This window comes from Phasianus colchicus, chromosome 3 (genome assembly GCF_987193195.1).
Source record: "Phasianus colchicus chromosome 3, bPhaCol1.hap1.1, whole genome shotgun sequence".
NCBI lineage: Eukaryota > Metazoa > Chordata > Aves > Galliformes > Phasianidae > Phasianus > Phasianus colchicus.
The window spans coordinates 1,919,617-1,945,165 of NC_143438.1; the positions used below are offsets into that span (position 1 = coordinate 1,919,617).

The following is a 25,549-nucleotide window of genomic DNA, read 5'->3' on the forward strand; positions in this document are numbered from 1 at the left end:
ATCATTCGGGCTATTAAATAAAACCTGGAGAATTCTGGCAAATGGCTTTTTTTCTTCACATGGATGTTTAATGTTGTAATGAGTTACTTATAGACTTTCTGTTTTTTACGGAGTAAACCACTCAAATGTTTTTCTGTTTCTACTGCATTTTCCTGATTAAAGAATGTCTGAACACTGATCTGCTTTATGAAGATGCATTTGGACCAGATATGCGAGCAAAAAAAAAATATTAAAAAGGTTTCTGAAATAATTATGAAATCTGGTATTCTGATGAGTTATTCTGAAAGGAGTCAGTTCTGGTGGCAAAATGTAATAGTTCTGAGAAAAGTAACTAAAATTGAACACATATGTATTTTACTTAACAATCAAAATAGAAGTAGACTCTGGGAAAAAGTATCTTACTTGGCTTGAATCCTTGGGGAATTGTTGAAATCTTTTGCCTCTCTTTTACAAGAAAGTCTCCTGAAGAGATTTTTCTGTGTTCTCAATACATGAATGAAAAGTGACTGTTCAGGTATTTCATAAAAAGGTAAAATCAGGATTTGTTAGTACTGGTTCACTAATATTGATCTGACTCATTAGTTGAGTAATAATGTTATAGGATATTCCTAATTATGATTGCTTACTTTGAGATTTACTTATATGTCACTTTAAAAAAAAAAAGTCAGCAATATTAATATCACAGAATGGCCAGGGTTGGAAGGATCACAAATCTCCAACCCCCCTGCCACAGGCAGGGTCATCAACCTCCACATTTAATACCAGACCAGGCTGCCCAGGGCCCCATCCAACCTGGCCTCGAGCACCTCCAGGGACAGGGCATCCACAGCTGTTCCAGCACCTCACCACTCTCTCTGTAAAGAACTTCCCCCGACATCCAACCTAAATCTCCCTCCCTAAACTTAAAACCATTTCCCCTTGTCCTGCAGTCATCTACCCCTTCAAAGAGTTGATTCCCCTCACCTCTGTACCCTTTAGGTACTGAAAGGCTGCAATGAGGTCACCCCGCAGCCTTCTTTTCTCCAGGCTGAACAAGCCCAGCTCCCTCAGCCTGTCCTCATAGGGGAAGTGCTCCAGTCCCCTGATCATCTTTGTGGCTCCTCTGGACCCTCTCCAACAGCTCCCTGTCTTTTTCGCACTGGGGGCTCCAGACCTGGACACAACACTCCAAACGGGGCCTCACAAGAGCAGAGTAGAGAGGGACAATCACATCCTGTTCCTGTTGGCCACCTCTCTTCTGATGGAGCCCAGGATACCATTTGCTTTCCAAGCTGCAAGAGCACACTGCTGGCTCATGGTCTGTTTTTCATCTATTAAGATCCCTGGGTCCTTCTCTGCAGGGCTGCTCTCAAGGACCACTCCTTCCAGTCTGTGTGGAGGCCTGGGATTCCTCCGGCCCAAGTGCAAAACTCTGCACTTTGCTGTGTTGAACCTCATCAGGTTCACCTGGGCCCACCTTTCCAGCCTGTTGAGGTCCCTCTGAATGGCATCCTTTCCTTCCACCGTGTCAACCGCACCACTCAGCTTGGTGTCACCAGCAAACTTACCAAGGGTGCACTCAATTCCATCACTGAAGTCATAGATAAAGATGTTAAGAGCACCGGTCCCACAACAGAGCCCTGGGGGATAGCACTCATTACCAGCCTCCACCTGGACATAAAGCCATTGATGACCATCCTCTGTCTGCAGCCTTTCAACCAGTTTCTTATCCATTGAGTAGTCCACCCAACAAATCCATATTCCTCCAATTTGGAGACAAGGATGTTGTGGGGGACTATGTCAAAGGCCTTGCTCACGTCCAGGTATAATAATATAAAGAAAAAAAGAGGTACACTACTACAAGGCAAACTCAACAGCTGACTGATTTATTTTAAAGATTTTAATGTCTCAAATAAGGTGGTATTTCCAAGACAAGGATTATTCTTTATGCATTGTTTTCCTAATTATTATCCTGATAATCTGCTGACTCCTGCAGTCAGAATTGCATGGTGTTTCTTCCATCTGTCAGGGGAAAACAGTCGGGGAACTGCCTTAGCTTGAAATATGCATAAGCGTTGGCCAGTATTTCCATTGCATACCCTTTTTGTTTAAGACAGGCATAGCTGGGTTACCCCACTGTTGGCCACTCAGGAATCTTGGCTGGACAATTCTCATAAATTACCTTCTGACTTATTGATCACAATGTTGTTTCCCTTATACTTGGAGGTCTAGCTGTAACAAAGCTGTGCTTAGCTTTTGGGCAAGTCCATTCTGCAGTGCAGTCTGGTGGACTTACTCTTTAGTCACTATATAATTATAACATCTGGATTCTTAACATTCTTTCATTAAGAAATAGCCTAACTTTCCTGTATAAGTAAGATTATTGCAACAGGAAAGTTATAAATGGAAAATGCTTACCGATGTTGCAGGCTCGCAATATTCTCCATGAGAAGAGATCTCCAGGAAGAGATCCTTCCTCAGTGGCAGTCAGCTCTTAAATGGGTCTAGGAGAGGTGCAGCCAGGCTCCACCCCTTCTGGCAGCACAGCTGAATTACCTTCACCTGTGCTCCCAGGGCTGACTCATTGCTTGCCTCAAGTGATCAATCAGAGGTTCAGGCCGTGACTCAGCAGTTCCCATACACTCCACCCCTTCATAGCATGAACTAATGATTGAGTTGACTAGAGGGTAAGCTTTTCCTAATACAGAGATCTGATACATAATGACACTCACACAATTTCTATCGTGATGCATGTTGGTACAATTCAAGATGAGTGACAATCAGTGAACACTGATATTCTTGTATGAGCCAGTGCTCAATGATGTTACTGGAGGCATGCGGTCGTGAGGTGCAGGTCTGTCCTATGTTCCATCAGTCCCATATAGACCATCACCAGGTGTCACACGTGATCTGACAGCAACACTGGAACGCTTTGATGGCATTTCGTTCCTTCCGGTGATCCTGAAGGCTCAAAGACTCATGGAGAGTAGTACAGATGTTTCAGGGGTACCAGGAGGGGAAGGTCTGCCATCCAGGGCAAGATACAGGCCGTATTTTTATCCTGGGTCAACACTTCAGCTTGTACTGGGGCATGTCCCGGCCGCCTGTACCACACCTTCTGGCCAGATATCTGCAGCTGCATAACTATGTCAGGCACCAGAGGGGGTGTCCTGATCTGCCACAGGGACATGATGGGGGTCCCTTTAGCAATGAAGATTGGAGTCTTGACCACAATATCAGTAGGCCACGTACCTATTACTGAAGGGACCACTGAGCTTCCCACCTCCAATAACCTCCCCCAAGGTGCAAGTAGGCCACACCACTGCAGTCCTACCTGCACCTTCCAAGGCCATTTTATTCTATGGGTACCTGGATCTAAATTCTCAGGGGCAGGAAGCAGAAGGTTTTCATTGCCGATGTGAGGTCTTACCAGATGATCAGTGCCCATGATTTCGATCCTAAGCGGGGTGGCCCATGTTGTCTATAACATTTTCAGGGCACTGGGTCTGCCATCTCAGGGTCTTTCATTCAGGTCCCGCAAGGTTTCATACAGTCTTTTCGTCCACCCCTGCAGGGACTGGGAGTCTGTCTTCACGGCAGCCTTAAGAATATCGTTATAACGTTCAATGAGGCCTGCCCCCGTTGGATTGTATGGCAGGTGGAATCGCCATTCGATGTTATTTTCTTCTGCCCAGAGCTGTATCACTGCACCAGTAAAATGAGTCCCTTGGTCGCTCTCAATGACTTGAGGTGTCCCATAGGCAGACATCAGTTTAGTGAGTGCCTGGTTTACTTTCAGTACTGGATAGGCCTGCAGTAGCCCACTTGCAGTGTCGACGCAGGTCAGGGCATATCTCGCCCCCTCAGACCGAGGAAGGAGCCCGATGTAATCTACCTGCCATCGCTGGAGAGGATTGTGTCCTCTAGCAAGATGGGCTGTTGTTTCGGGCAACGATCTCAGTTTCATCTTAGAGCAAGTGTCACAATCTCAGCATGCCTGGATGATGTCAGGTAGCTGTATGGGCAGCCCCCATGCTTTAGCAGCTGCCCACATTGTCTTTTGTCCTGCATGGCACCACTTCTGATGTAACCAACGGGCGATGTTCTCAGATGGTGAATTCTCAATCCATTGAACTCGGGCCAGAGTGTCAGCTTCATCATTTCCCAGTGACTGTAGGGGCTGATGACCAGAAACATGGTAAACATGTACAGTCCTGTGTTTGACTGTATTCCATATGTCTAACCGCATGTCTTTGCCCCAGATTGGTTGGGCATGGATAGTCCATTCTTGGGTGGCCCACTGTGCAATCCAAAGAGTGAATCCCCAATACACAGCCCAACTAACTATCTGTACAGATATTCAGAATACCATCACAGGGTTCCTTGGTTATAACCATCCACATGGCTCACAGTTCTGCCCACTGGCTGCTCTGACCATCCCCCTCGTCAAACCAGATTGTCTCGGTGGAGGGATGGCATACTATACACTTACTTGGGTTGCCCTTTTTGGACCCATCTGTGTACCAGGCATCTTCAGGGATAGGATATTTTCTCTTCTGAACAGGACTTTTCTCTGACAGAAGCAACTAATGTTTCTTTTGGTGCATCACTGTGATACGTCACAGGACCTAGGACCTTCTGAAGTTCTTCTTTCAATGGTGATGAAAATAGGCTACTCCTTTGGCTGAGGCAGGCTGGGAGGGTAGGATCAAATATACCCAATGCCTGGACTTGTTTAACTGCCAGTTTTGCCTGTTGGAAAGTGTTCTGCTATGTTTTCCCCCAGTCCCATAGCTGCCCCAGAATCCCACAGTCTTAATAACCAAGCTGGTACATCTTCTCTAGGCTTCTGCCAAAGTCGTTGTAGTAACTCCATGAATTCCATTGCCATGTATGGCCAGGCTGTTACATGCAAATGAGCCTCTGATCCCCTGCCAGTCTATTCTGATTTCCTTTGTTTTATGAGTTATAACAGGATGGACCTCTAGCAGATCTGTCGCAATTGGAGATTCGAGATCTAATTTAGAATTTTTATTTTCCTGATTAACCGAGTCATTGATTCAAGAGTCTGGTCATTATCTATTGAAGTGTTGCAAACCTAACCAATTGGAAGATGCAGAATTGGTTTCTTCTCTGTTAAAATTCCAAGTTCTTGCTCCAGTTTTTTGATACACTCTCTCAGAAGTTAGTTTTCATTTTCTAAAGTATTATTCCTAATTTCAGCATGATTTAAAACATTTAATAGCACCCATGCCACCGTGGAGGCAGCTAGTTGTCATTCTTTTGTGATCAGTATATCTTTGCTAAGTCCCTGAAAGTAATCTGCCATGCGATATGGGGAGATATTTCCCATAACACATAGGGGACCCCATTTTTCAGTGATAATCACTAGTTCATAATAGGGAGATCCCACACATCCTGGGATCTGCCCTGGAATCATTTTATCTAGAGGGGTACCATCCTCCCCTGACCCAGTTATAGAAATTCCATAGAAAAGACATGATGCAAATTTTAGTATATTTGGCCTGCTGGCTCACCAAGCGTATAATCAACAAATATACAGATGTTATTATTAGGAAATATACAGGAACGTTAGGCTAAGCAAGATTAGCTAAGTAAGATTATTGCAACAGGAGAGTAATAAATGGAAAATGCTTACTAATAATGTAGGCTTACAATATTCTCTATGAGCAGTGATCTCCAAAAGAGATCCTTCCCCACTGGTAGTCAGCTCTTAAATGGGATCTAGGAGAGGTGCAGCCATGCTCCACCCCTTCTGGTAGCACAAGTGAATTTCCTTCACCTGTGCTCCCATGGCTGACCCATTGCTTGCCTCAGGTGGTCAGTCAGAGGTTCAGGCTGTGATTCAGCAGTTCCCATACAGTCACATAGCTTTGAAAGTTTTTTTTCTAGCTGGTTTTGAACTCATGTGCTCTTTGGTGGAGAGAGAAAGAGGATGCACACCCTGCCTTTTTACAGCTACCATTGCACTGCCCTACAAGCAAAGCCTTTTGCACTGAAAATAATATCCAGTAGGCTGTTAGAAGTAAGATCTTTCTTTCTTTCTTTGAATTTATTTAGTTTTGTAATGCTGTTTCAAGCATCGGAAGATGTGCCTCACATTGAATATTCAATATTCATTCAATTCCTAACTCTAACCTGTACTTTTGCAGGTATCTTGGCATATTTTGTGGATCAAATCCTGAACTTTAGTCCATGTGAATTTGACAAGGTTTTACAAACATAGAAATGTATGTGGAGAACTAAAAGGGGAGCCTAAAATGATGAATTTGTAAAGGCATAAAATTGTAACACCCTGCAGTAACTACATAGTGTGAGTCAGCAGGTACCCAACCAGAGCTGACCACTTGTTACATTATTAAAAAAAAAAAAAAAAAAAAAAAAAAAAAGCAGTTCTTTTATTGTGTTAATTTTTAGCAATACTTGATTACTTAATGACAATGTAGCTATTTCAAGATCAAATACATTTTACAATGTTTTTCTGTAGATTCCTGATGGTACTTAGGATCTAATTTCCCTGAAAGAAATGTAACCATGTGTCCCATTTCACAATCTATTTCATAGAACCATTGAGCTGCAGGGGTTGGAAGAGATCACTGAGTCCAATCCCTTGCACATTCCCTATATCAGGTTGCACAGGTGAGTGTCTGGGTGTATAGTGAATACCTTCAGAGAAGGAAACTCCACAGCTTCTCTGGGCAGCCTGTTCCAGTGCTCTGTCACTCTACTAGTAAAGAAGTTCTTCCTTGCATTAGCGTGGAACTTCCTGTGTTTCAGTTTCTGCCCATTTCCCATTGTTCTATTACTGCACTCCATTGGAAAGAGTCTGCCCCATCAACTCGATTCCTACACTTAAGATGTTTATAAATAGTAATCAGATCCCCTCTCAGCCTTCTCCAAACAGAAGAGTCCCAGGTCTCTCAGCTTTTCCTCAGAAGAGATGCTCCAGGCCCTTAATCATTTTGTTGCCCTCCATTGGACTCTTTCTAGGAGATCTCTGTTTATTTTGAACTGGGAGAGCCCAGAATTGAACACAAGGAGCCCAGAACTGGACACAGTTTCTGCTTTTCTATCGACTATTTCTATTGCTTATCCATAGAATTGAATTCAGTGTACAGCTGAAGTAACTTTGAACACAAAGGCTGTTAGGCCAGATGAATAAATCTAGGAGCCCAGTTACAGCAGACACGATCCCCTCATGCCTAGCCAGTGCTTTTCAGGCTTGCCAAGTTTCACACACTGCGTCTCCTGTGTCATAGTGCATTACCATACGGGGTGTAATACATTTCATACTTTCAACATGCTGGACCACTGTAGATCTATCAGAAACAGATCTGAGGTGGTCCATCATGATGAGCTCAAGGAGATTTTTCATTTCCCTTTGAGAGAAGGTTATGCAAGTCAAATAAAGGTGTAGGTGCATCACACAGTTAACTCAAACTATGGCACTGTGTCAAATACAGTGTAGTATCTTTTTGCTTAAGAAGAAATGTTGCCAAAATGAAAAGTCCAATGTTGTTTTCATGCAATAACAGAAGCAGAATAAGTGACTTTTTATTAACTCTTTCTTAACATGTGGAGATAAAACTTACTGCATGTAATCATTCATTTCAAACTGTGAAAAAAAAAAAAAGAAAAAAAAAAAAAAAAAAAGATTAAATGCCTCAATTCAAAATTAACTTGATTGTTAAAATTACCTGTAGGTGATGATTTCACTTTAAAGAAAAGTGAAATCTTATTGTCACAGAAGATATTTTAGCTGTGTAGGAAAAATACATTCTTTTGTCTGCTTGTTTTTCACCTTTCTCTTTATTTTTTTCCTGACCTGTATTTACTGATACATTCAAATCTTTGATTTTAATAAAAATGGTCAAGCATATGCCATGAAAGCATATACTTGAGAGCTTATATTCCAGAGCCTATTTTCAGCTGTATTTGTCAGTGTGGTACTATGATATTGTTGCATGCCAGTCATAGGCAAAGATTTTCCTGAGGAGAAAAAGCTGTAAATATAAACCTTCAAGTGGGCATTCAATGGGAGTTAATAGATGGCCTCCCTTTGACCCACATCCAGGATTAAAGGCCTGAGTTTTAAGTATTCCTATTCTATAAGGGCTACTCTGAAAGTAACACCTCCTACTTTATTATGTTGGCCCAAGATGTCAGAGGTGGATATTGGTGGTATGGCAGTAGAAGTCGAATCTTCCCACAAAAAAAATCCATTACATTCTGTTGCTGTGGCAGCAGAAGGGCAGTCTGATAAAATGGTGTCTGACATGGAAATGTGTACGAGGCAAAGGTGCGTGACTGAGTTCCTCCATGCAGGAAAAAATGTTCCCACTAACATTTATGGATGCTTGCTGAATGCTTATGGAGACCAAACAGTGGGTGTTAACACAGTGAGGCAGTGTTTCAGCAGTGATGACAGCAACATGAAAGACAAATCATTGTTGCAGATTTTTACAAGAGTAGCATACTGGCTCTTGTTCAACACTGGCATAGTTAGTGATGGTGACTGTGTTGAAAAATAGGGGTTTTTTTAGCTGAGAATTTACTCTATTGAATAGTGTTGTGCTCTTTGTCATAGTTTCCAAGGAGATAAATAAGAGGCATTACTTTCAGAGTAACCTACATATTTGAGAATTTTCTACACTGCTATATTATGCCTTATTTGCCCCTTCTTATTCTCTTTCTCATACACCCACCTTCATTTCTCTTTTTGTAAAGGTGCAGTCCTATGACATAATTGCCTAATTGTGACATATAAAATAGTAGAAGGTGTTGACCCTAGCTAATTTTTTTTATTAAGGTAATTATATGTGTGCGTGTATACACATGAACTCATATACTCCACATTAGTCATCTCATAAAAGTTGAAAATGAAAGTAATGTGTAGTAACATAAACTTGGTTAAAACTGATATTAAAAAAAAAAAATAAATAAAAAAAATAAATTATTTTCTGGACAAAACTGGGAAAATCTACACTTTGTAGATGGATTTGAGGATCTGTTAAAATCTCTCCAGAATAGTAAGTTTTATTGTCAAAATGTCAGTTTAAGATGTGTGATAAAGAGTTTACACTGGAAGTTAAAAACTGAAACTCACAAACAGATTTAAAATAAGTCATTAAAAGTAAGGGGTTGTGCTAGTGTTTGGTTGTGCTAGTGCTTATATGCTGTATTTCTTACGATTCAGGAGGATTTTTAGATGATAGCAAATTCCAGATTTAATCTCTTGGGCCTTGGTTGCAGAAAAATTCTATGAAGTTGGGGACCATATTAAGCTGTTCCTGTTCTTTGTCTGTCATGTGTAAATAGAGTGTGGCAAGTCTAGGTACCCATCCCTTCCCTTCCAACAGAGAGCAAGTATTACAATACCCCTGGCTTTTTGTTTTTCAGTCTTAGCCTTGGGTGATGGCTTTATTCAAAAATAAATGCAAATTTCAAAAACTATTGTGCAGACCCATTCACTGCTGTGACTTTGTATCAAAGAATTTACTTTCTAGCCTTAAGGATTTGTAGTTAGTTAGCAGTCTTTTTTTGCCAAATTCGTGGTTCTTTATCATACACGTATTTTTGAAGATCAAAATGATAAAAACAGAAATAACTCTCCTGCTGTTCCAAGAAAGGTGTTCTGTTTCTAAAATCAGATGGTGATACAGAAGTGTTTTTTTGTTTGTTTGTTTTATGACCAAAAGAATCACCATTGCAGAGATTCATATGTATATGTACAAATACAAACATACCCGTACATCAAAGTCTACCATCACTAATGCATCATTTGGTCTTTAGATGAGTTGGTGAAGTTATATTTGACCAGGTGAATGTGCTAGTCAGATACTTAATAGAAAAATCACTGGTTGGAATTTGTATAAACTTGTATCATAGAACAAAAAAAAGGCCACTGCTGTAACAACTGAGAAATATTATATTATATTCCTTCTCTGAAGACTTGTTCCTGAGTATGAAACATAGCATGAAGAGAAATTAATGGAACTTAAAGTGACTAATTACATGTACTGGACTGTAGCCAATAAAATTTTAAATAAATGAGTGTCTGCACAGTCTGATGTTGAGAAATGCTTTATGGAAGTCTGATGGCTGATGAATATAGAGGTGTTAAAACTTAAATTTACGTGCAGCTGGCTACATTTTATCCTCCATAATGCTTAGTTAAATGCATAATACCAAAGGCAGAAACTCATTTTTGCTTTCAAAGCAAGTACAGTAAAAAGAGAAAAAGAGAAGGTCAGAAAAGACTTGTGCAGCACTGAATATTTACATGAGATTTTAATTTATGTACAGCATACATAGAGGGATTGTTTCATGAAGTTTAATACCAATCGGATTGAGAGTGTAATTTAGATATTTTCAATCTGTGAGTCTTAAGTAATTTTTAATTGGCACTACTCCTGTGTCTTACTGCAAAATGAGATGACGTTCTAAAGATTTAAGTATGAAAGACTGAGTCAACCAAGTGAATGAAACAGTGATGAATTAATAAAGTGAATGAACATGCCATTGTTTGCTTTTGTGATCATTTTTATGCATGAGTAAAGGGCAAGGCTATTGCACTTGTAAGAACGAATGGGGTCAGGGTTGCTGAACAAGTCATATACCTGTGTGGTCTTTCCATTTTCTGATTAGACTAATGAGTCAAGTGTTTGGAATCTTAATATATGTAAAATAGAGCTAAACTTGTTTTGTAGTTTGGAGACCAAAAAAAAAAAAAAAAAAAAAAAAAAAAATTAAGCAGTAACATGTCAAAGCCTGGTTTCATTTGCATAAATGTAGCTCTACATGGGGTGATCAGCTGTTCCAAAGTAGGTTGCTTTGAGCCCACTGCTGTTGATATGCATGAGAGGTACGTTATTACCTCTTTCAGGATTCTTGTTACCAGTGACATTATCCAAACCTTAGGTAGTTGATTGTAAAGCTAATTGTAAAATATAAACTGAAGAATTATTAGCACAGATCCCTCAGCTTTTCCTCATAGGAGAGGTGCTTCAGCCCTTTTACCATCTTTGCAGCCCCTCTCTGGCCTTCCTCCAACAGCTCCATACCCTTCTTGTGTTGGGGGCCCTAGGCTTAGCCACAGTACTTCAGGGGCCTCACAAAGGCAGAGCAGAAGGGAACAATCACCTCCCTTGTCTTGCTGTCCACTCCTCTTTTGATGCAGCCCAGGATATAGTTTGATTTCTGGGCTGCAAGCACATACTGTTGGCTCATGTAGAGTTTTTCACTGACCAGCATCTCCAAGCCCTTTATTGCAGGGCTGCTCTCAATGAGTTGTTCTTCCAGTCTGTATACATATCAGGGATTGCCCCCAGCACAAATGCAACACCTTGCACTTGGCCTTGCTGAACCTCATTAGATTCTTGTGGACCCACTTGTCAAGCTTTGTCCAGATCCCTTTGGATGGCATCCCTTCCTTCTATTGTGTCATCTGCACAATTGCTGAGGCTGTGTGGGGCTATGTCCGAGTATTTTTCAAACTTGGGCCCAATTCATCATCAGCTGATGAAGTTTAGCCTTTGAAATGTAGGTTATTCAACTAACAGGATCCCTTCTGTTGTTCTGTGAGTAGTGCATATATAGGCTCCATTTTTATTATTTATTTCACATCAGGTAAATGTGAATTCTAGATGTTTTTCCTCAGGAACGACAAGATTAGGAAAAGGTCAGATGTTTGAAATAAAACATAATAAATTTTGTGATAGTTGGTTAATTGGCGTATTCTATACTTTACATGCATTACTCAAAAAAGCCTTGACTCCTTTACACACCCATCTCTTGTCATGTCTTGAAACAGAGTTGACTAAAATTCGAGAGACTAAATGATGCATAAATGGAGAATAAAATGCTTTTGTACAGATTCTTACATTGGTAAACTTAAGGAAAAAGTCCAAATACATAAACATTTTTACTGCTATTGATTATAAGCAATGAATACTGAATAAACAAATAACAGCTACTCAAGGTCTGCACTTGTTTTTGCAAGCTGCTTTTTTCTTTTCTCACTACAAACTGCAGACTTGCACAAAAAGTTTACAACTAACTATTTGAAACATCAATTTTCAAGGCATGTTTACATGCAAGCTCCGTTGCAAATCAAGCTTTAAAATGTCAGATTGTTGCTACTAAATCAAATAATTGCTCAGGTTGGAAAAGACATTAAAGATCAAGTTCAACCGCAACCTAACCATACTACCCTAACTCTAACAACCCTCTGCTAAATCATGTCCCTGAGCACCACATCCAAACAGTTTTTTAACACATCCACGGATGCTGACTCAACCACCTCCCTGGGGAGCCTGTTCTAGTGCTTAACAACCAATTCTGTAAAGTTGTTTTTCCTTATATCTAACCTAAACCTTCCCTGGCACAGCTTGAGGCCATTTCCCCTCGTCCTGTCACCTGTCACCCGTGAGAAGAGTCCAACCCCACTCACTGCAATCACCTTTTAGATACTGGAAGAGAACAATAAGATCTTCCCTCAGTCTCCTCTTCCCCAGACTAAACAGCCCCAGTTCCTCCAGTCTCTCCTCGTAGGGCACATTCTCCAAGCCCTTCACGAGCCTTGTTGCCCTTCTTTGGACCTGCTCCAGCACCTCCATGTCCTTTCTGTACCGAGGTGCCCAAAACTGAACACAGTACTTGAAGCGGAGCCTCACCAGCACTGAGTACAGGGGCAAGATTACTTCCCTATAAATAAAACTTAGCAGATGACTTCAACTAGAAAACATAACTATAAGTAGGTTTTTGGGGCAGTAGCACAGTGTTTATCTTCCTAACATAATTGAGGATTTTCTGTCCATGTGGTTTCTATTGGTCTTTTCAGGCATATTTAATATCCAGCACTAAGCTCAGAAGTAATAGTAAGGATTCAGATGTTTATCCCTTTAAAAAATTAATCAAGAAGACTCAACTTCCATGAAAAATTTTATTAATGTGCACCAAATGAAGAGTCCAACTTTTCATGTATTCAGCAGAGTTCACTAATGCAAGATGTTAGCAGTCACAAAATGCAAATGCTAAGCTTCTACTGAAACATTAACTTGGTCACAGCGTATATCCAGTAATGTATTTTACAGTATGCTCTGAACAGTAAAACACAGCAAGCAATGTATTCAGTTATTTTTGTTATTTGTATTGTTGTTGTATTTCTAAATTGCATTTTATTATTTAAAAAAGTTCTGATTTTGTTTTTCTAAAGGAGTGTGGACAGTTCAGTTTTTTTGTTCCAGATCTTAAAACCTTATTCTCAAAAATGAGAAGTTTCTGGAGATTGAGCTAGGTTTGATATTTAGGTCTGATACTCTTGAATAGGAAACAGGAAAAGGAGAAAGACTCACTCCATTCAGTGATGGCAGAGCTGGTATAAGAACATTACACAATTTCTGGTTTCTTACATTTAATAGAGCATGCACGTAGGGTTTCATTTATTTATTTTCCAAAAAGGTTTTATTTTCAGACAAGAGTGGGAGAGAAAATAAAAACAAAAAGCCTTCTGTTTATGCAGCCTGATGAAGCTAATTTGATGCTTTTGGTGTGGTACTTGCTGTATGTTGGACAAGCATGAAGTTTTCCCCAATTGCGCACTTCAAGAGAGCTCCCTGAACTATGGATCTGTCTTTGCTTTAATTTCTACCTTAATGAAGTTTCTATTTATCTGTCTTCACAAAGTTTCACAACAAAACACTGTATATACAATACATAATTGAGCTACAGCTCTGAGGATGCATTGAATTTACTCAAAGCATGAATCTAAAGATATTCGTGCTGCATCACTGTACAAACATGCATGGTTTTAAACATCCAGTCCCTGAAATGATGGTTTTCAGGGGCCTTGAGATTCTATCCAGCAGTTGCAGCAAAGGTGTCTCAGATGCAGAAATACTCAGGCTGTTCCAAAAGTAATGCCTTCTATTTATTTTCATGAAACTACAACAGATGGAAAGGGCACAATAATACTGGTTGATGGAACACCTCCTCAGCTGCAAAACACTATTTTTCAGCATTGTCGCCACCATCGCCTATGCACTGTTGCCAGTAATGAACTAGATCCTGTATAACATACTTGTAAAATTCTGCACGTCTGTCTGGAAAATGGCTTGCATTTCACATTGCTGTCACTACTGCTGAAACACATCACCCACCACTTCCACTGTTTGTTCTCTGTGAATGTTCAGCAAGTGTTGGTGAGTGTCAATCGATGCCATCGACTACATCTGATACCACACCACCAACATCTGCCTCTCACATTGTGGACCATGTAATGAATAATATATTTCGTATAATGAAATAGGAGGCATTACTTTAGGAGAAGCACTCATATATTTGCATAGTCACGATGCATGCTTGGACGGCTGTTAAGTGGAAGCTCTGCATTCACACTGTGTAAACATTTCAGTTTGTGACATGCTTTGTAAAAAAGAATCTACAAAAGAGCACTTGAGCTGCAGTGGGTATGTATGTGTGACTTCCATGCAATGAAGAAGCATGAGGAACTTCAACAATCCTAGCCAACTTGGTGTCATCTGCAAACTTACTGAAGGTGCACTCAATGCCCTTATCCAAGTCATCAATAAAGGTATTGAACAGGACAGGCACCAGTACTGAATCCTGGAGAACACTACTCATGACCAGTCACCAGTTGGATTTAAGTACATTTACAACCACTCTTTGGGCCCAGACATCCAGCCAATTCTTTACCCAGCAAAGACAGTACTTGTCCAAGCCATGGGCTGCCAGCTTCTCCAGGGGAACACTGTGGGAGATGGTGTCAAAGGCTTTGCTGAAGTCTAGGCTGACTACGTCAATAGCCTTTCCCTGATCCAGCAGGTGTGTCACTCAATCGTAGAAGGAGATCAGGTTGGCCAAGCAGGACCTGCCTGTCATAAACCCACACTAGCTAGGCCTTATCCTTCAGCTATCCCACACATGCTGCGTGATCTCTCTAAGATGATCTACTCCATAAACTTACCTGGCACCAAGATCAGGCTGATAGACTTGTAGTTCTCTGGATCCTCCTTATGACCCTTCTTGTAGATGGGAGTCACACTGGCAAGCCTCCAATACCTCTCCAATTCACCAGGAGTGCTGATAGATGAGTGGATCCTATCTGGCCCCATGAACTTCTGATAGTCCATGTAGAGTAGTAGGTCTCCAACTGTTTCCACCCGAATTGTGGGGAGTTTATTCTGCTCCCCATCAGAGACTTCCAGATCAGAGGGTAGAACCTGAGGGTATCCCTGAGGATAACTGATCTGACTTTTAAAGACAGACGCAAAGAATGCACTGTAAACCTCAGCCTTTTCCTTATTCCCAGTGCTCACATTCCCCGTTGCATCCAGTAAAGGATGGAGATTCTCCTTAGCCCTCCTCCTCTTACTGTTGATTTTTAAAAAATGTTTTGTTCTCTTTTACCCCCAGACAAGTTGAGTTCAAACTGGGCTTTTGCTTTTCTAATTTTCTCCTTGCTCAACCTAAGACCTTCTTTGTACTCTCCCTGAGTTGTCCATCCCTTCCTCCCCAGGAGGAAGATTCTCTTTTTCTCCTGGAGTCTCAGGAAAAGCTCCCTGTTCATCCATGTCGGACTTCTTCCCTGCCAGCTCAGCAGAAAAAAAAAAACAAAAACTTGCATTTGCACCAGCCTCTCAGCTGTGTTTATGAGATGGGTTTTCCTGCTCCTCTCAGCATCCTTCCATGCCACTGACGGAATGGAGGAAAATACAACCTGTATGCCTACTTTGTTCACTAACCACCCTAGTCACCTGAAGTCCTTTTTGATAATCTTCAGGCTTCTCTCAGCGACTTGCTGCTGGCCTGAACTATCAATAAAGGATAATAACCAGAGAGGCAAATCAGACTAGCAAATTTCCTAGAAATATCCCTGACTCAGGCCCCAGGAAGGCAGCACACTTCTCTACAGGTAGGGTCCGACATTTAGGGCCCTCTGTTTCTCTCAGAAGGGAGTCACCTATGACAATAACCTTTCTGTCCTTCCTGGTGGAGGTGGTCTTGAGGTGTGGAGTCCATCACCTCACCCTACACAACTTCACAGGTGGATCTCCCACCACATCCTCACTTACTTTTCCCTCAGGTTCCAGAGCCTCAAACCTATTATGCAGGGGCACTCGGGGACCTGAGGTAGGTCAGGATGGGCGATACCTGTGACTCCGATCTGGAACCTGTTTCCACTCCTTCTCTTCCCTTAAATCACCTTCCTCTGCTCAATGATGGCAGAGCAGGGGGTCCACCACTGTTTGGGGGTGTAAGACCCTGTGTCTTTCTTGCTGGTTTGTCAGAGAGTTACTCCGTTAATCTATCTCCTGCTCACACTCTCTGATATTCCTTAATCTCTTCACCTCCTCCTTGAGCTCTGTCACCATGCTGAGCAGATGATCCACCTGCTGAAACTTCACACAAGTGGAATCTCTCGCTGCCCTTCACCAGCAGCAACAGTCAGGCATTCTGTCTGAGTAGCCACTTTCTTACCAGAGCTTTCTGCCTACCAGAGACCTCGGCTACATTTCTTGTCTCGGAGGCAATCAATAGGTGAACCAGTCTCTCGAGTGCACAGAGGTACCTTACCTCTTCATGTGCCCTATGCGAACTGCCCTCAGAAACTGCTGTGCTGTGCCACACCATGCCCTTTTTGCTCTTCCTTCTTGCCCTGCTCCTGGGTCAGCGGGCTCCCTAGTGGCAGATTTTACATATGCAAAGGGTGGTCTTGCTGTTGCTCCTGGCTCCGTCCGAGCTTTATCAGAATGCTGCTGCAACACAGAGGACAATGGCACCCATCAGCTTCTCCCTGACAAGGCTCCCCGTCAACAAGCTGAGGCAATTCCCTGCTTTGGTGCAGAATGCATCCACTCCAGATCTGAATATCTCACAAAAAATGCAGCACTTCCAGTGGACAGTCTGATATCCTTAACAATCCTGTGCTTAGAAATATTCAAGAGGTCCTTTTGTGCATCACTGTAAGGCCAAAGACAAATACAAGATGAACTGTTCACAAATTTAATTTACTTTCAACTATTAACCTACTTAAAGAAACAGGCTGCAGTCCCTCACACTGAGGATGCACTTCAGCTGAGCACCATGATCCATGGAAGATGTCACTGCCACGGCCAGACTGTGACCCTTTGAAGGTCTACAGGGATCAAATGAAGACAAGCATTTGCTTGCTGTGTGGTGTTAATGATATGGCACCCTGCCCTTTCTAATCTGATAAGCTGATCCAGGTGTGGGCAATTTTGACTAACAAAAACAAATATAATGTTTTAAATCATACTTTTCTTGTGATATTGTATTTTAGTGTTACATTAAAATCTTCCAATACAGAATGGTTTATAATTAAAAAATAAATAAATAAATAAAAATGAGTATCAGTGACAATTTAATATGGTAAGTTTCCACTCTAATAATGACATCCTTAGATGTTCATGGTCTCCTTTTCACTTGGTGCATTATAAATATTTATTGACCTCATCTTCGTTTTGAAAATGTGAGAGTTACCTGTATTGGATCCCATCTTAGTTTTATCAGTGTATGTACAACTAAAAACTAACTTCAGTCAGAGCAGAAGTCACATAATTTGATCTTTGCCATTGGTCTTTCATATTCATCAATGATTAATTTTGCGTATAATGCCAGATAGCCCTTTTGGCTATATAAGCCCACAAAAATAAAAAATAAATTTACTCTCTTTAAAGCTAATTACATCCAAAACCAAATACACTTGGAAAGATGGAAGGATATGCAGAATATCAGCATTTTCCTAAGTCATACTCTGTTTGCCAAATCATGTCTTTCTCTAGAGGACTGCCATCCCATCTGATGATTGGAATACACTACAGGAAACTTGATCAAGAGGAGCCTATTGATGAAGCTTCATTGCTTCAGCTACAAGAAGCATTGGGCTCACAGTCTCGCCAGGATTTCAACCACCTGGATATCTGCAGAAAAAGAAACATGGCTAGCTACAAGCAATCCAGGAGACTCCTGGAGTGCACCGAGGAGTTCCTGGTCCAAGTATTCTATCCAGAGGAAAGCAGTTACTGGACCTTTTGCAAGTGAACTCATCAAAGATGTTAAGAAAGCAGGCAGTCTAGACTATAGTGACCATGGCCTAGTTAAGTTAATGATCTCAAGGAATATGGTCCTGACAAAGACCACAGATGGGTATTCACAACTTCAGAAGAGTTAACCTCTGTTTGTTTAAAAAATGATTTGCTTAGATCCCCTGAGAAGCTGTCTTAGGTACAAAGGAAAAGAACAGAACTGGCAGCTCTTCAAGGACTTCTTTCTGAATGCACAAGAGCTCTCTGTCTAGAGCCTAAGAAAGCAAGGCAGGTAACCTTCGTGACTGAAAAAGGAAATGCTGGTTAAACTGAAGGAAAAAGGGGAAATGTACGTGCAGTGAAAGTAGGGATATGTGGCCTGGGAAGAATACAGGGATGCCATCCATACATGCAGAAATGGAACCAAGACAGTCAAGGTACAGATGGAACTGAACTTGGCGAGGGATAATATCAAGAGGTGAAAAATAACAAGAGATTCCAAGATGTTGGAGAGGGTCCAGAGGAGGACCACAAAGGTGATCAGAAGGCTGGAGTACCTCCCCTACGAGGACAGTCTGAGAGTTGGGGTCTCTTCAGCCTGGAGAAGAGACTCTGGAGGAACCTTCACTGGAAGTGGCATTCCAGTACATAAAAATGGCCTATAGGAAAGCTGGGGACCAACTTTTATAAAGGCATGTAGTGACAGGTCAAGGGGAAATGGCTTTAAACAGGAAGAGGGTAGATTTAGACTAGATATTATAACGAAATTCCTTACTGTGAGGCTGGTGAGACACTGGAACAGGTTGCCCAGGGAGGTTGTAGATGTCCCCTTCCTGGAGGGACTCGAGACCAGGTTGCAAAGGAGGTGTCACTGCCTATAGCAGGGGGGTTGGAACCAGATGATCTTAAAGGTGCCTTCTAATCCACTCCATTCCACGATTCTGAAGGTACATTGTTCAGAAGAAAAAGGTCATGGAGAATATACTGCCTCTGATAAATGAGAAAGGAGAAATGGCTATTATGGAGACAGAGAAGACTGATATGCTCAACAAGATATTTGCACCAGTTTTCACTGGCAGTCAGAGTCAGGCTTTCCATGTCTCTCATATCCTTAAATCTCTTGGCAGGGATCAGGGGAGAAAACTCCCTCTCACTGTAAACGAGCAAGTTTGAAGCCACCTGATGAGACTGAACATGTACAAGTCTATTGGGCCTGATGACACAACAAACTGGCTGGTGTGGTTGCCAAGCCACTGTCCATTGTATTTAAGAAGTCATAGCTGTCAGTTGAAGTCCCCAGTGACTGGAGAAAGGGAAACATCAATCCTGCTTTTAAGAACGTGAGAAAGAAAGATTCAGGAAGCTACAGGCTGATGATCCTCACCTCTGTACCTGAAGAGATCATGTAGCAGATCCTCCTGGAAGCCACTTTAAGGTACGTGCAATTTGAGGAAGTGATACAAGAAAGCCAGCGTGGTTTCAACAGATGCAGATTTTGCCTAACCAATGTGGTGGCCTTCAACGATGGAGTGGAAGCAAGAGGAAACAAAGGAAGAGCTACTGCTGTCATCTACCTGGATTTCTGCAAGGATTTTTGTACAGTTGCACAACATATTATTATCTGTAAATTGAAAAGATGCAGATTTGAAGGATAAACTGTTCAGTGGATATGGAATTGGTTGGATGGTCACAGCAAGATGGTTGTGGCCAATGACTGATGTCCAGGCTGATGATGAGTGGTGTCCTCCAGCGGTCCACCTTGGGGTCATCTCTATAAATAGCATAGACAGTGGGATTGAGTGCACCCTCAGCAATTGTGCAAATGACACTGATCTGAGCGGTGCAGATGACACAATAGAAGGAAGGGATGCCATCCAAAGGGATCTGGACAAAGCTTAACACGTGGGCCCACAAGAATCTAATGAGGTTCAGCAAGGCCAAGTGCAAGGTGTTGTATTTGAGCTGGAGGCAATCCCAGATATGTATACAGACTGGAAGAACAACTCATTGAGAGCAGCCCTGCAATAAAGGGCTTGAGGATGCTGGTCAGTGAAAAGCTGAGCACAGCTCATTTTACTTGGTCTAAGAGTTGAAGAAAAGAGGGAATGGCTTTGAACTAAAAGAGGATAATTTTATATTAGTTGTTAAGAAGAAATTATTTACTCAGAGAGAAAAGAGTGAGACATTGGAACAGATCACCCGAAGAAGTTGTGGATGCCCCATCCTTGAAAGTGTTCAGGGCCAGGTCAGATGGGACCATAGACAGCCTGATGTAGTAGCTGGCAACAGTGCCCATGTCAGAGGGTTTTGAATGGAATGATTGTTAAGGTCCCTTTCAACCCAAGACATTCTATGATAACAGAAAAGGATATTTTATATATATAGGTACAAATGTTAACAGGTATAGTTGAAAAACCATAGGGAGCCTGTTTTTACCTTCTTTGTGAATATCTGTAATGCCACATTATATGTGTCACATTATGACATTGTAAGCCTGTAGAAATAAGTTTGCAGTTTTGCAGGATTTTTTCCACTTAAAATTCTGTTAGACATAACTAGTGAAAGCAAGTTTGGGTGCAGATGAACATCTATTTTGTAAATTTTGTCTCAAGACAAATTATGTCTAGTTGGCCTTATTTTTTTTCATGTATAAAATAAGCACATGTGTACATATATATACATATGAGGGCTGCTCTGGAAGCATTACCTCCTACCAAAATTCCATTTTATTGTCATGCAATAGATGGCAGCAGAGGGGCAGCCTGACAAAATGGTGTCTTACATGCACAAAGACCTATAATGTTTTTTGTTTCTCAGATATTACTATTATATGTGAGCACTGCAAAAAGAGACAGATTAAGGAGAGCATTCCCCCTCTGATTAAAGGCAGTGAAAAGCTGGCTTCCTCAGACATGGAAAAAGCTGAGTACCCAGTGAGTGTTTTGCCTCAGTCTTCACAGGTGGTCAGGCTTCACACATCTGCCAGGACCCTGAACCTCTAGGTGAGGGTTTGGGGAGTGGATTCTACCCCACTGTAACAGTGGAACAAGTCCGAGACCTCTTCATGCCATTGAATGTATATAAGTCCATGGGGCTGGATGATATCCATCCTAGGGTTCTGAAAGAGATGGCTGATGTGGTTGCTGAACTGCTTTCCATCATATCTGAAAAATCATGACTGTCTGGTGAAGTCCCCGGTGATTGGAAAAAGGGAAACATTACTCCCATTTTTAAGAAAGGGAGAAAGGATGACCCAGGGAAGTAGGGCTGATGGGCATCACTTCCACGCCTGGGAAGATCATGGAACAGACCCCCCCAAGAAGTTATATTAAGGCACATACAAAATAAAGAGGAGATCCGAGACAGCCAGCATGGCTTCACCAAAGGCAGATCTTGCCTGACCAATCTGATGGCCTTCAATGATGGAGTGAAGCATCAGAGGACAAGTGAAGGGTAACAAATGTCATCTACCTGGACTTCTGCAAAGCCTTTTGCATGGTCCATCATCACACCCTTCTCTCTACATTGAGGAGGCGTGGATTTGAAAGATGGTCAGTTCAATGGATTAAGAACTGGTTGGTGGGTTGCAGTCTTGCAGTCAAAGGGTTGACTTAATGGTTCTGTGTCAGGGTAGAGGTTGGTCTTGGGACCGGTGCTCTTCAACATCTTCATCAACGATACAGATGATGGCATCGAGTGCACCCTCAGCAAGTTTGCAGATGACACCAAGCTGAACAGTGCAGTTCCATTGACAGGAAGCCATCCAGAGGGACCTGGACAAGCTGGAGAGGTGGGCCCATGAAAACCTAATGAGGTTCAATACTGCCAAGTGCAGGGTGCTGCACTTGGGTCGGGGCAATCCCAGGTATTTATACAAACTGGGGGGAGTTCTCCTTGAGAGCAGCCCTGTGGAGAAGGACTTGGGGGTCCTGGTGGATGAGAAGCTGGACATGAGCCAGCAGTGTGCGCTTGCAGCCCGGAAGGCCAACTGTGTGCTGGGCTGCATGAAAAAAGGGGTGGCCAGCAGGGAGAGGGAGGTGATTGTCCCCCTCTGCTCGGCTCTTGTGAGGCCCCATCTGCAGCACTGCGTCCAGGCCTGGGGCCCCCAGTACAGGAAGGACGTGGAGCTCTTAGAGCAGATCAACCAAGGGCTGGAGCACCTTTCCTATGAAGAAAGGTTAAGGGAACTGGGCTTGTTTAGCTTGGAGAATAGAAGGCTCTGGGGAGACCTCATTGTGGCCTTCCAGTAAGCAAGGGAGTGTATAAACAGGAGGGGATACAATGGTTTTCATGGGTGGATAGTGACAGGACAAGGAGGAATGGTCCTGAACTGAGACGGGGAGATTTAAATTAGATATTAGGAGGAAGATTTTCACTCAGAGGGTGGTGACACACTGGAACAGGTTGCCCAAGGAGGTTGTGGATGCCCCATCCCTGGAAGCACTCAAGGCCAGGCTGGATGTGGCTCTGGGCAGCCTGGGCTGGTGTCACACTTACAGGCTCTTGTCCTGATGGAAGATTTCAACCACCCAGATACTGCTAAGTTGAAACTAGATGATCTTTGAGATCCGTTTCAACCCAGGCCATTTCATGATTCTATGAAAAAAAGCAAAAGGAGCAGCTTCGTTTGAATTATAGTATTTTCATTATAAAAAAAATATAACCAAAAGTTGTATATTTGTATGTCAAAGACCCCCCCCCCCAAAAAAAAAAAAGCTATGGAAAGCACTTTCTACCTGCCTTATTTCTGGAAAACAGTAATAGCGTAGCAGTTCAATACACTTCAAAATTCAGTATACTAGTCTTGTCTGTTGATTTTAATGTAACGTTACTGTTTTTCAGTAGAACGTCTCTAATCATTTGCTTAACTGTTTTCATATGCTTCATTTTTTTTTAAATCAGTTGCAAAGTTAAAGTTGGAACTTGATATATCCACTGTAAAATATTTGCCTTCATATTTATTGGAAATTCCGTATCATAAGAATATGACATTTCAACCAGGAACTTCAGAGATTTACTGCCTACATAACTTTTAATAGTAGACACCTCTTTCGTAAGTATTCATTTGAGATTTTTGAATGGCTCATAAGTGTCTATCAAGTTTGGAGGAAAAGTATTTTAATAACATTCACCTATTGGCAAAATGGCCTTTTATTATAATAATTGCATGTGCATTTGGACAGTTAGGTTGATTTCCTAATAAATAATCACACTTGTGCAAACCCATATACAGAGTAGTTCATGCAGGGAAAAGCAGAGAGGAATAGCATGTCATTAAACATAGACAAACACTAGTCTAAAGCTTTGAAATCTGTGGTTTTGACATATTACAACATATTACATGACCCTCTTGTGAAGTACTTAGTTCTGCAATTTAATGATTGATAGTTTTAGAATTATTGATATTTTTCAATGAATTCTTGTTTTATTCAATTCTCTTTCCTAGTCATTGGTTTTCAGTTGCTTCTCCTTGATTTTGCTTTGTTGTTTTACTCAAGCTTTTCATCCATGCATTGACAAATCCACGTGTTATCCTTCCTGTCTTGTGTGATCACCCTTACAATTGGGTTTTAAAAACTGAAGCTCAAGTCTAACATGTACATAAGATGATCCAAGACTATGAGTACATCATTACATAATGGTCTGACACCAGTACTGTTATCTTCTTACCACACATATCCAAAACACATAACAAAATGTGTAATAGATTAGAAAACCTTGAAGACATTTGAAATACAGCTGGTCCACTGTTCTGATATTTTCTAATTGTAAATCACGAATGCTGTAATGAAAATTGCAGCAAAGTTTTCTGATAGAAAACAATTGTAAACTATCAGATTTCATTGAAAGATGAAATAGATAACTATTTAAATTCACTTTTTAAGTTACGGAATCAAGTTTGCTTTTCAAAGAGCCAGCCAGCAGCTTATTCATATGCCCGAATCCTGGCCTCCAGATCCTGAGATCTGCTGTAGGTCTCTGCTAGTCCCACACTGATCAGGAGACAAGAGTAAAGATGCTTACTTGCAGGGGATCAGAGAACAGTGTTAAAACTTGAATCTTAATTTCACAGTTAGGATACTTTTAGTAAAAGTCATGATTGTGTATATTTGTATGCATTAATGAAGGTGTCTACAATCACATAATGATGTCTTGCAATCAGAGCTCCTTATTCAGCAAACCCTGAGAAGTGCAGGTTTAAGAATCCTGTTGAATCAGTGCCATGTTTGCTTCAGCTTTCAAGCTTACTACAAATTGCAGCTGACTCAACAGATCAAGAAAGGTATTTTATAGGAAAGGCCACACACATATGATTTCTTAGGACTGCAGACTGATTTGTCTTTGCACAGGGGAAAAAAAAAAAACAGTTGCTTAGAGCTTCTTGCTGCTTTCTACAAGTATCTACTTCTATGATTTTTTTTTTTTTATGTTGAAATAAAAGATATTATACCAGAACAAAAATGTTTTTGACTTCATTTAAGTTGCATATCACTGTTTCATGCGGGAAAAATCAAACACCACGTTCCTTCCAGGTGATGTAGAGTTTTCTTAATGTATCCAATGCGTTATTGGAAGTTATGCAACAGTGCTAGGTTAAATAACAGTATTTTCTATTTTTAGTTCTGGTAGTGCAGGCAGAAGTGATATAAAAATATTACTTTGTTGTTTAATTGCAAGAACTACCCTCACGAAAAAGCTGCAGTTAAAAATATTTGTATTTACAATTAGAGTATTTCTAGACTATTACATAACAGTCAAATATTTAGAAAACATTGAAGGCAAAGTCTTAAAATCCTCTATGTTATTAAAATTGTTATTTTACTGTGTGGTGTATATCTTCCCTGACTTCTAGTGCTTGCACTGCTGACAGAACTAGACCTTAAACTACTAACCTTAACTACTGTTAGTCTTGTAGAACTAGAGAGTCAGCTGGATTTTATTCAGCCTTGTGAATCCCAAATGGAATTACAACCAAGTTCCAATTCCTGTATCTTTCTACCAGTGGTAGCACGTGAAGCAGACAGAGCGTTCAGATCATTGCTGATGGGCAGTGCCACGTTTTGACAGGGACAGTGTGAGGCTCCCTTTGGGTAGGCAGAATTCTGCTGAAATGTGTGGGATATCACATGGCACAGACAACTTTTCTCACTGAGCAAATTCTAAAAGTGACCACAAGGTCAGGGAACTCCTGGCCAGTTTCCTATTTGACTAAGGGGGAAAAAAAATCCAACACCACAAAAAGCAAACCAACAGTCATTGTCTTGACAGACATTAAGAATAATCCACTTGCTATGGATTAGGGAGAACTGAGAGCATGTTTATCCAGATGCCTTTGATGATTAAATGCAGCCATACTGAGCCACTAACATGGTCAAAACTACAGCTTTTTCTGTAGTTCTTCAGTTAGCTTGCAATTAATATTTACTTGTACAATGAAATGTCATGTAGAATAGGGTTTGTTTCTGTTGGTTGAATGCTTA

The 25,549-nt window shown here is 41.3% G+C and overlaps 1 protein-coding gene across 1 annotated transcript in view; it reads right to left on the reverse strand.

The window, feature by feature from the left end:
• EZH2 (enhancer of zeste 2 polycomb repressive complex 2 subunit) overlaps positions 1-2,476 on the reverse strand; it is a 50,103-nt gene extending 47,627 nt beyond the window's left edge. The window contains exon 1 of the mRNA XM_031592028.2: positions 2,398-2,476. Coding sequence (XP_031447888.1) covers positions 2,398-2,426 — 29 coding nt within the window. The 5' untranslated portion in view covers positions 2,427-2,476. The remainder of the gene's footprint in view (positions 1-2,397) is intronic.
• Between the last annotated feature and the right edge of the window lie 23,073 nt (positions 2,477-25,549).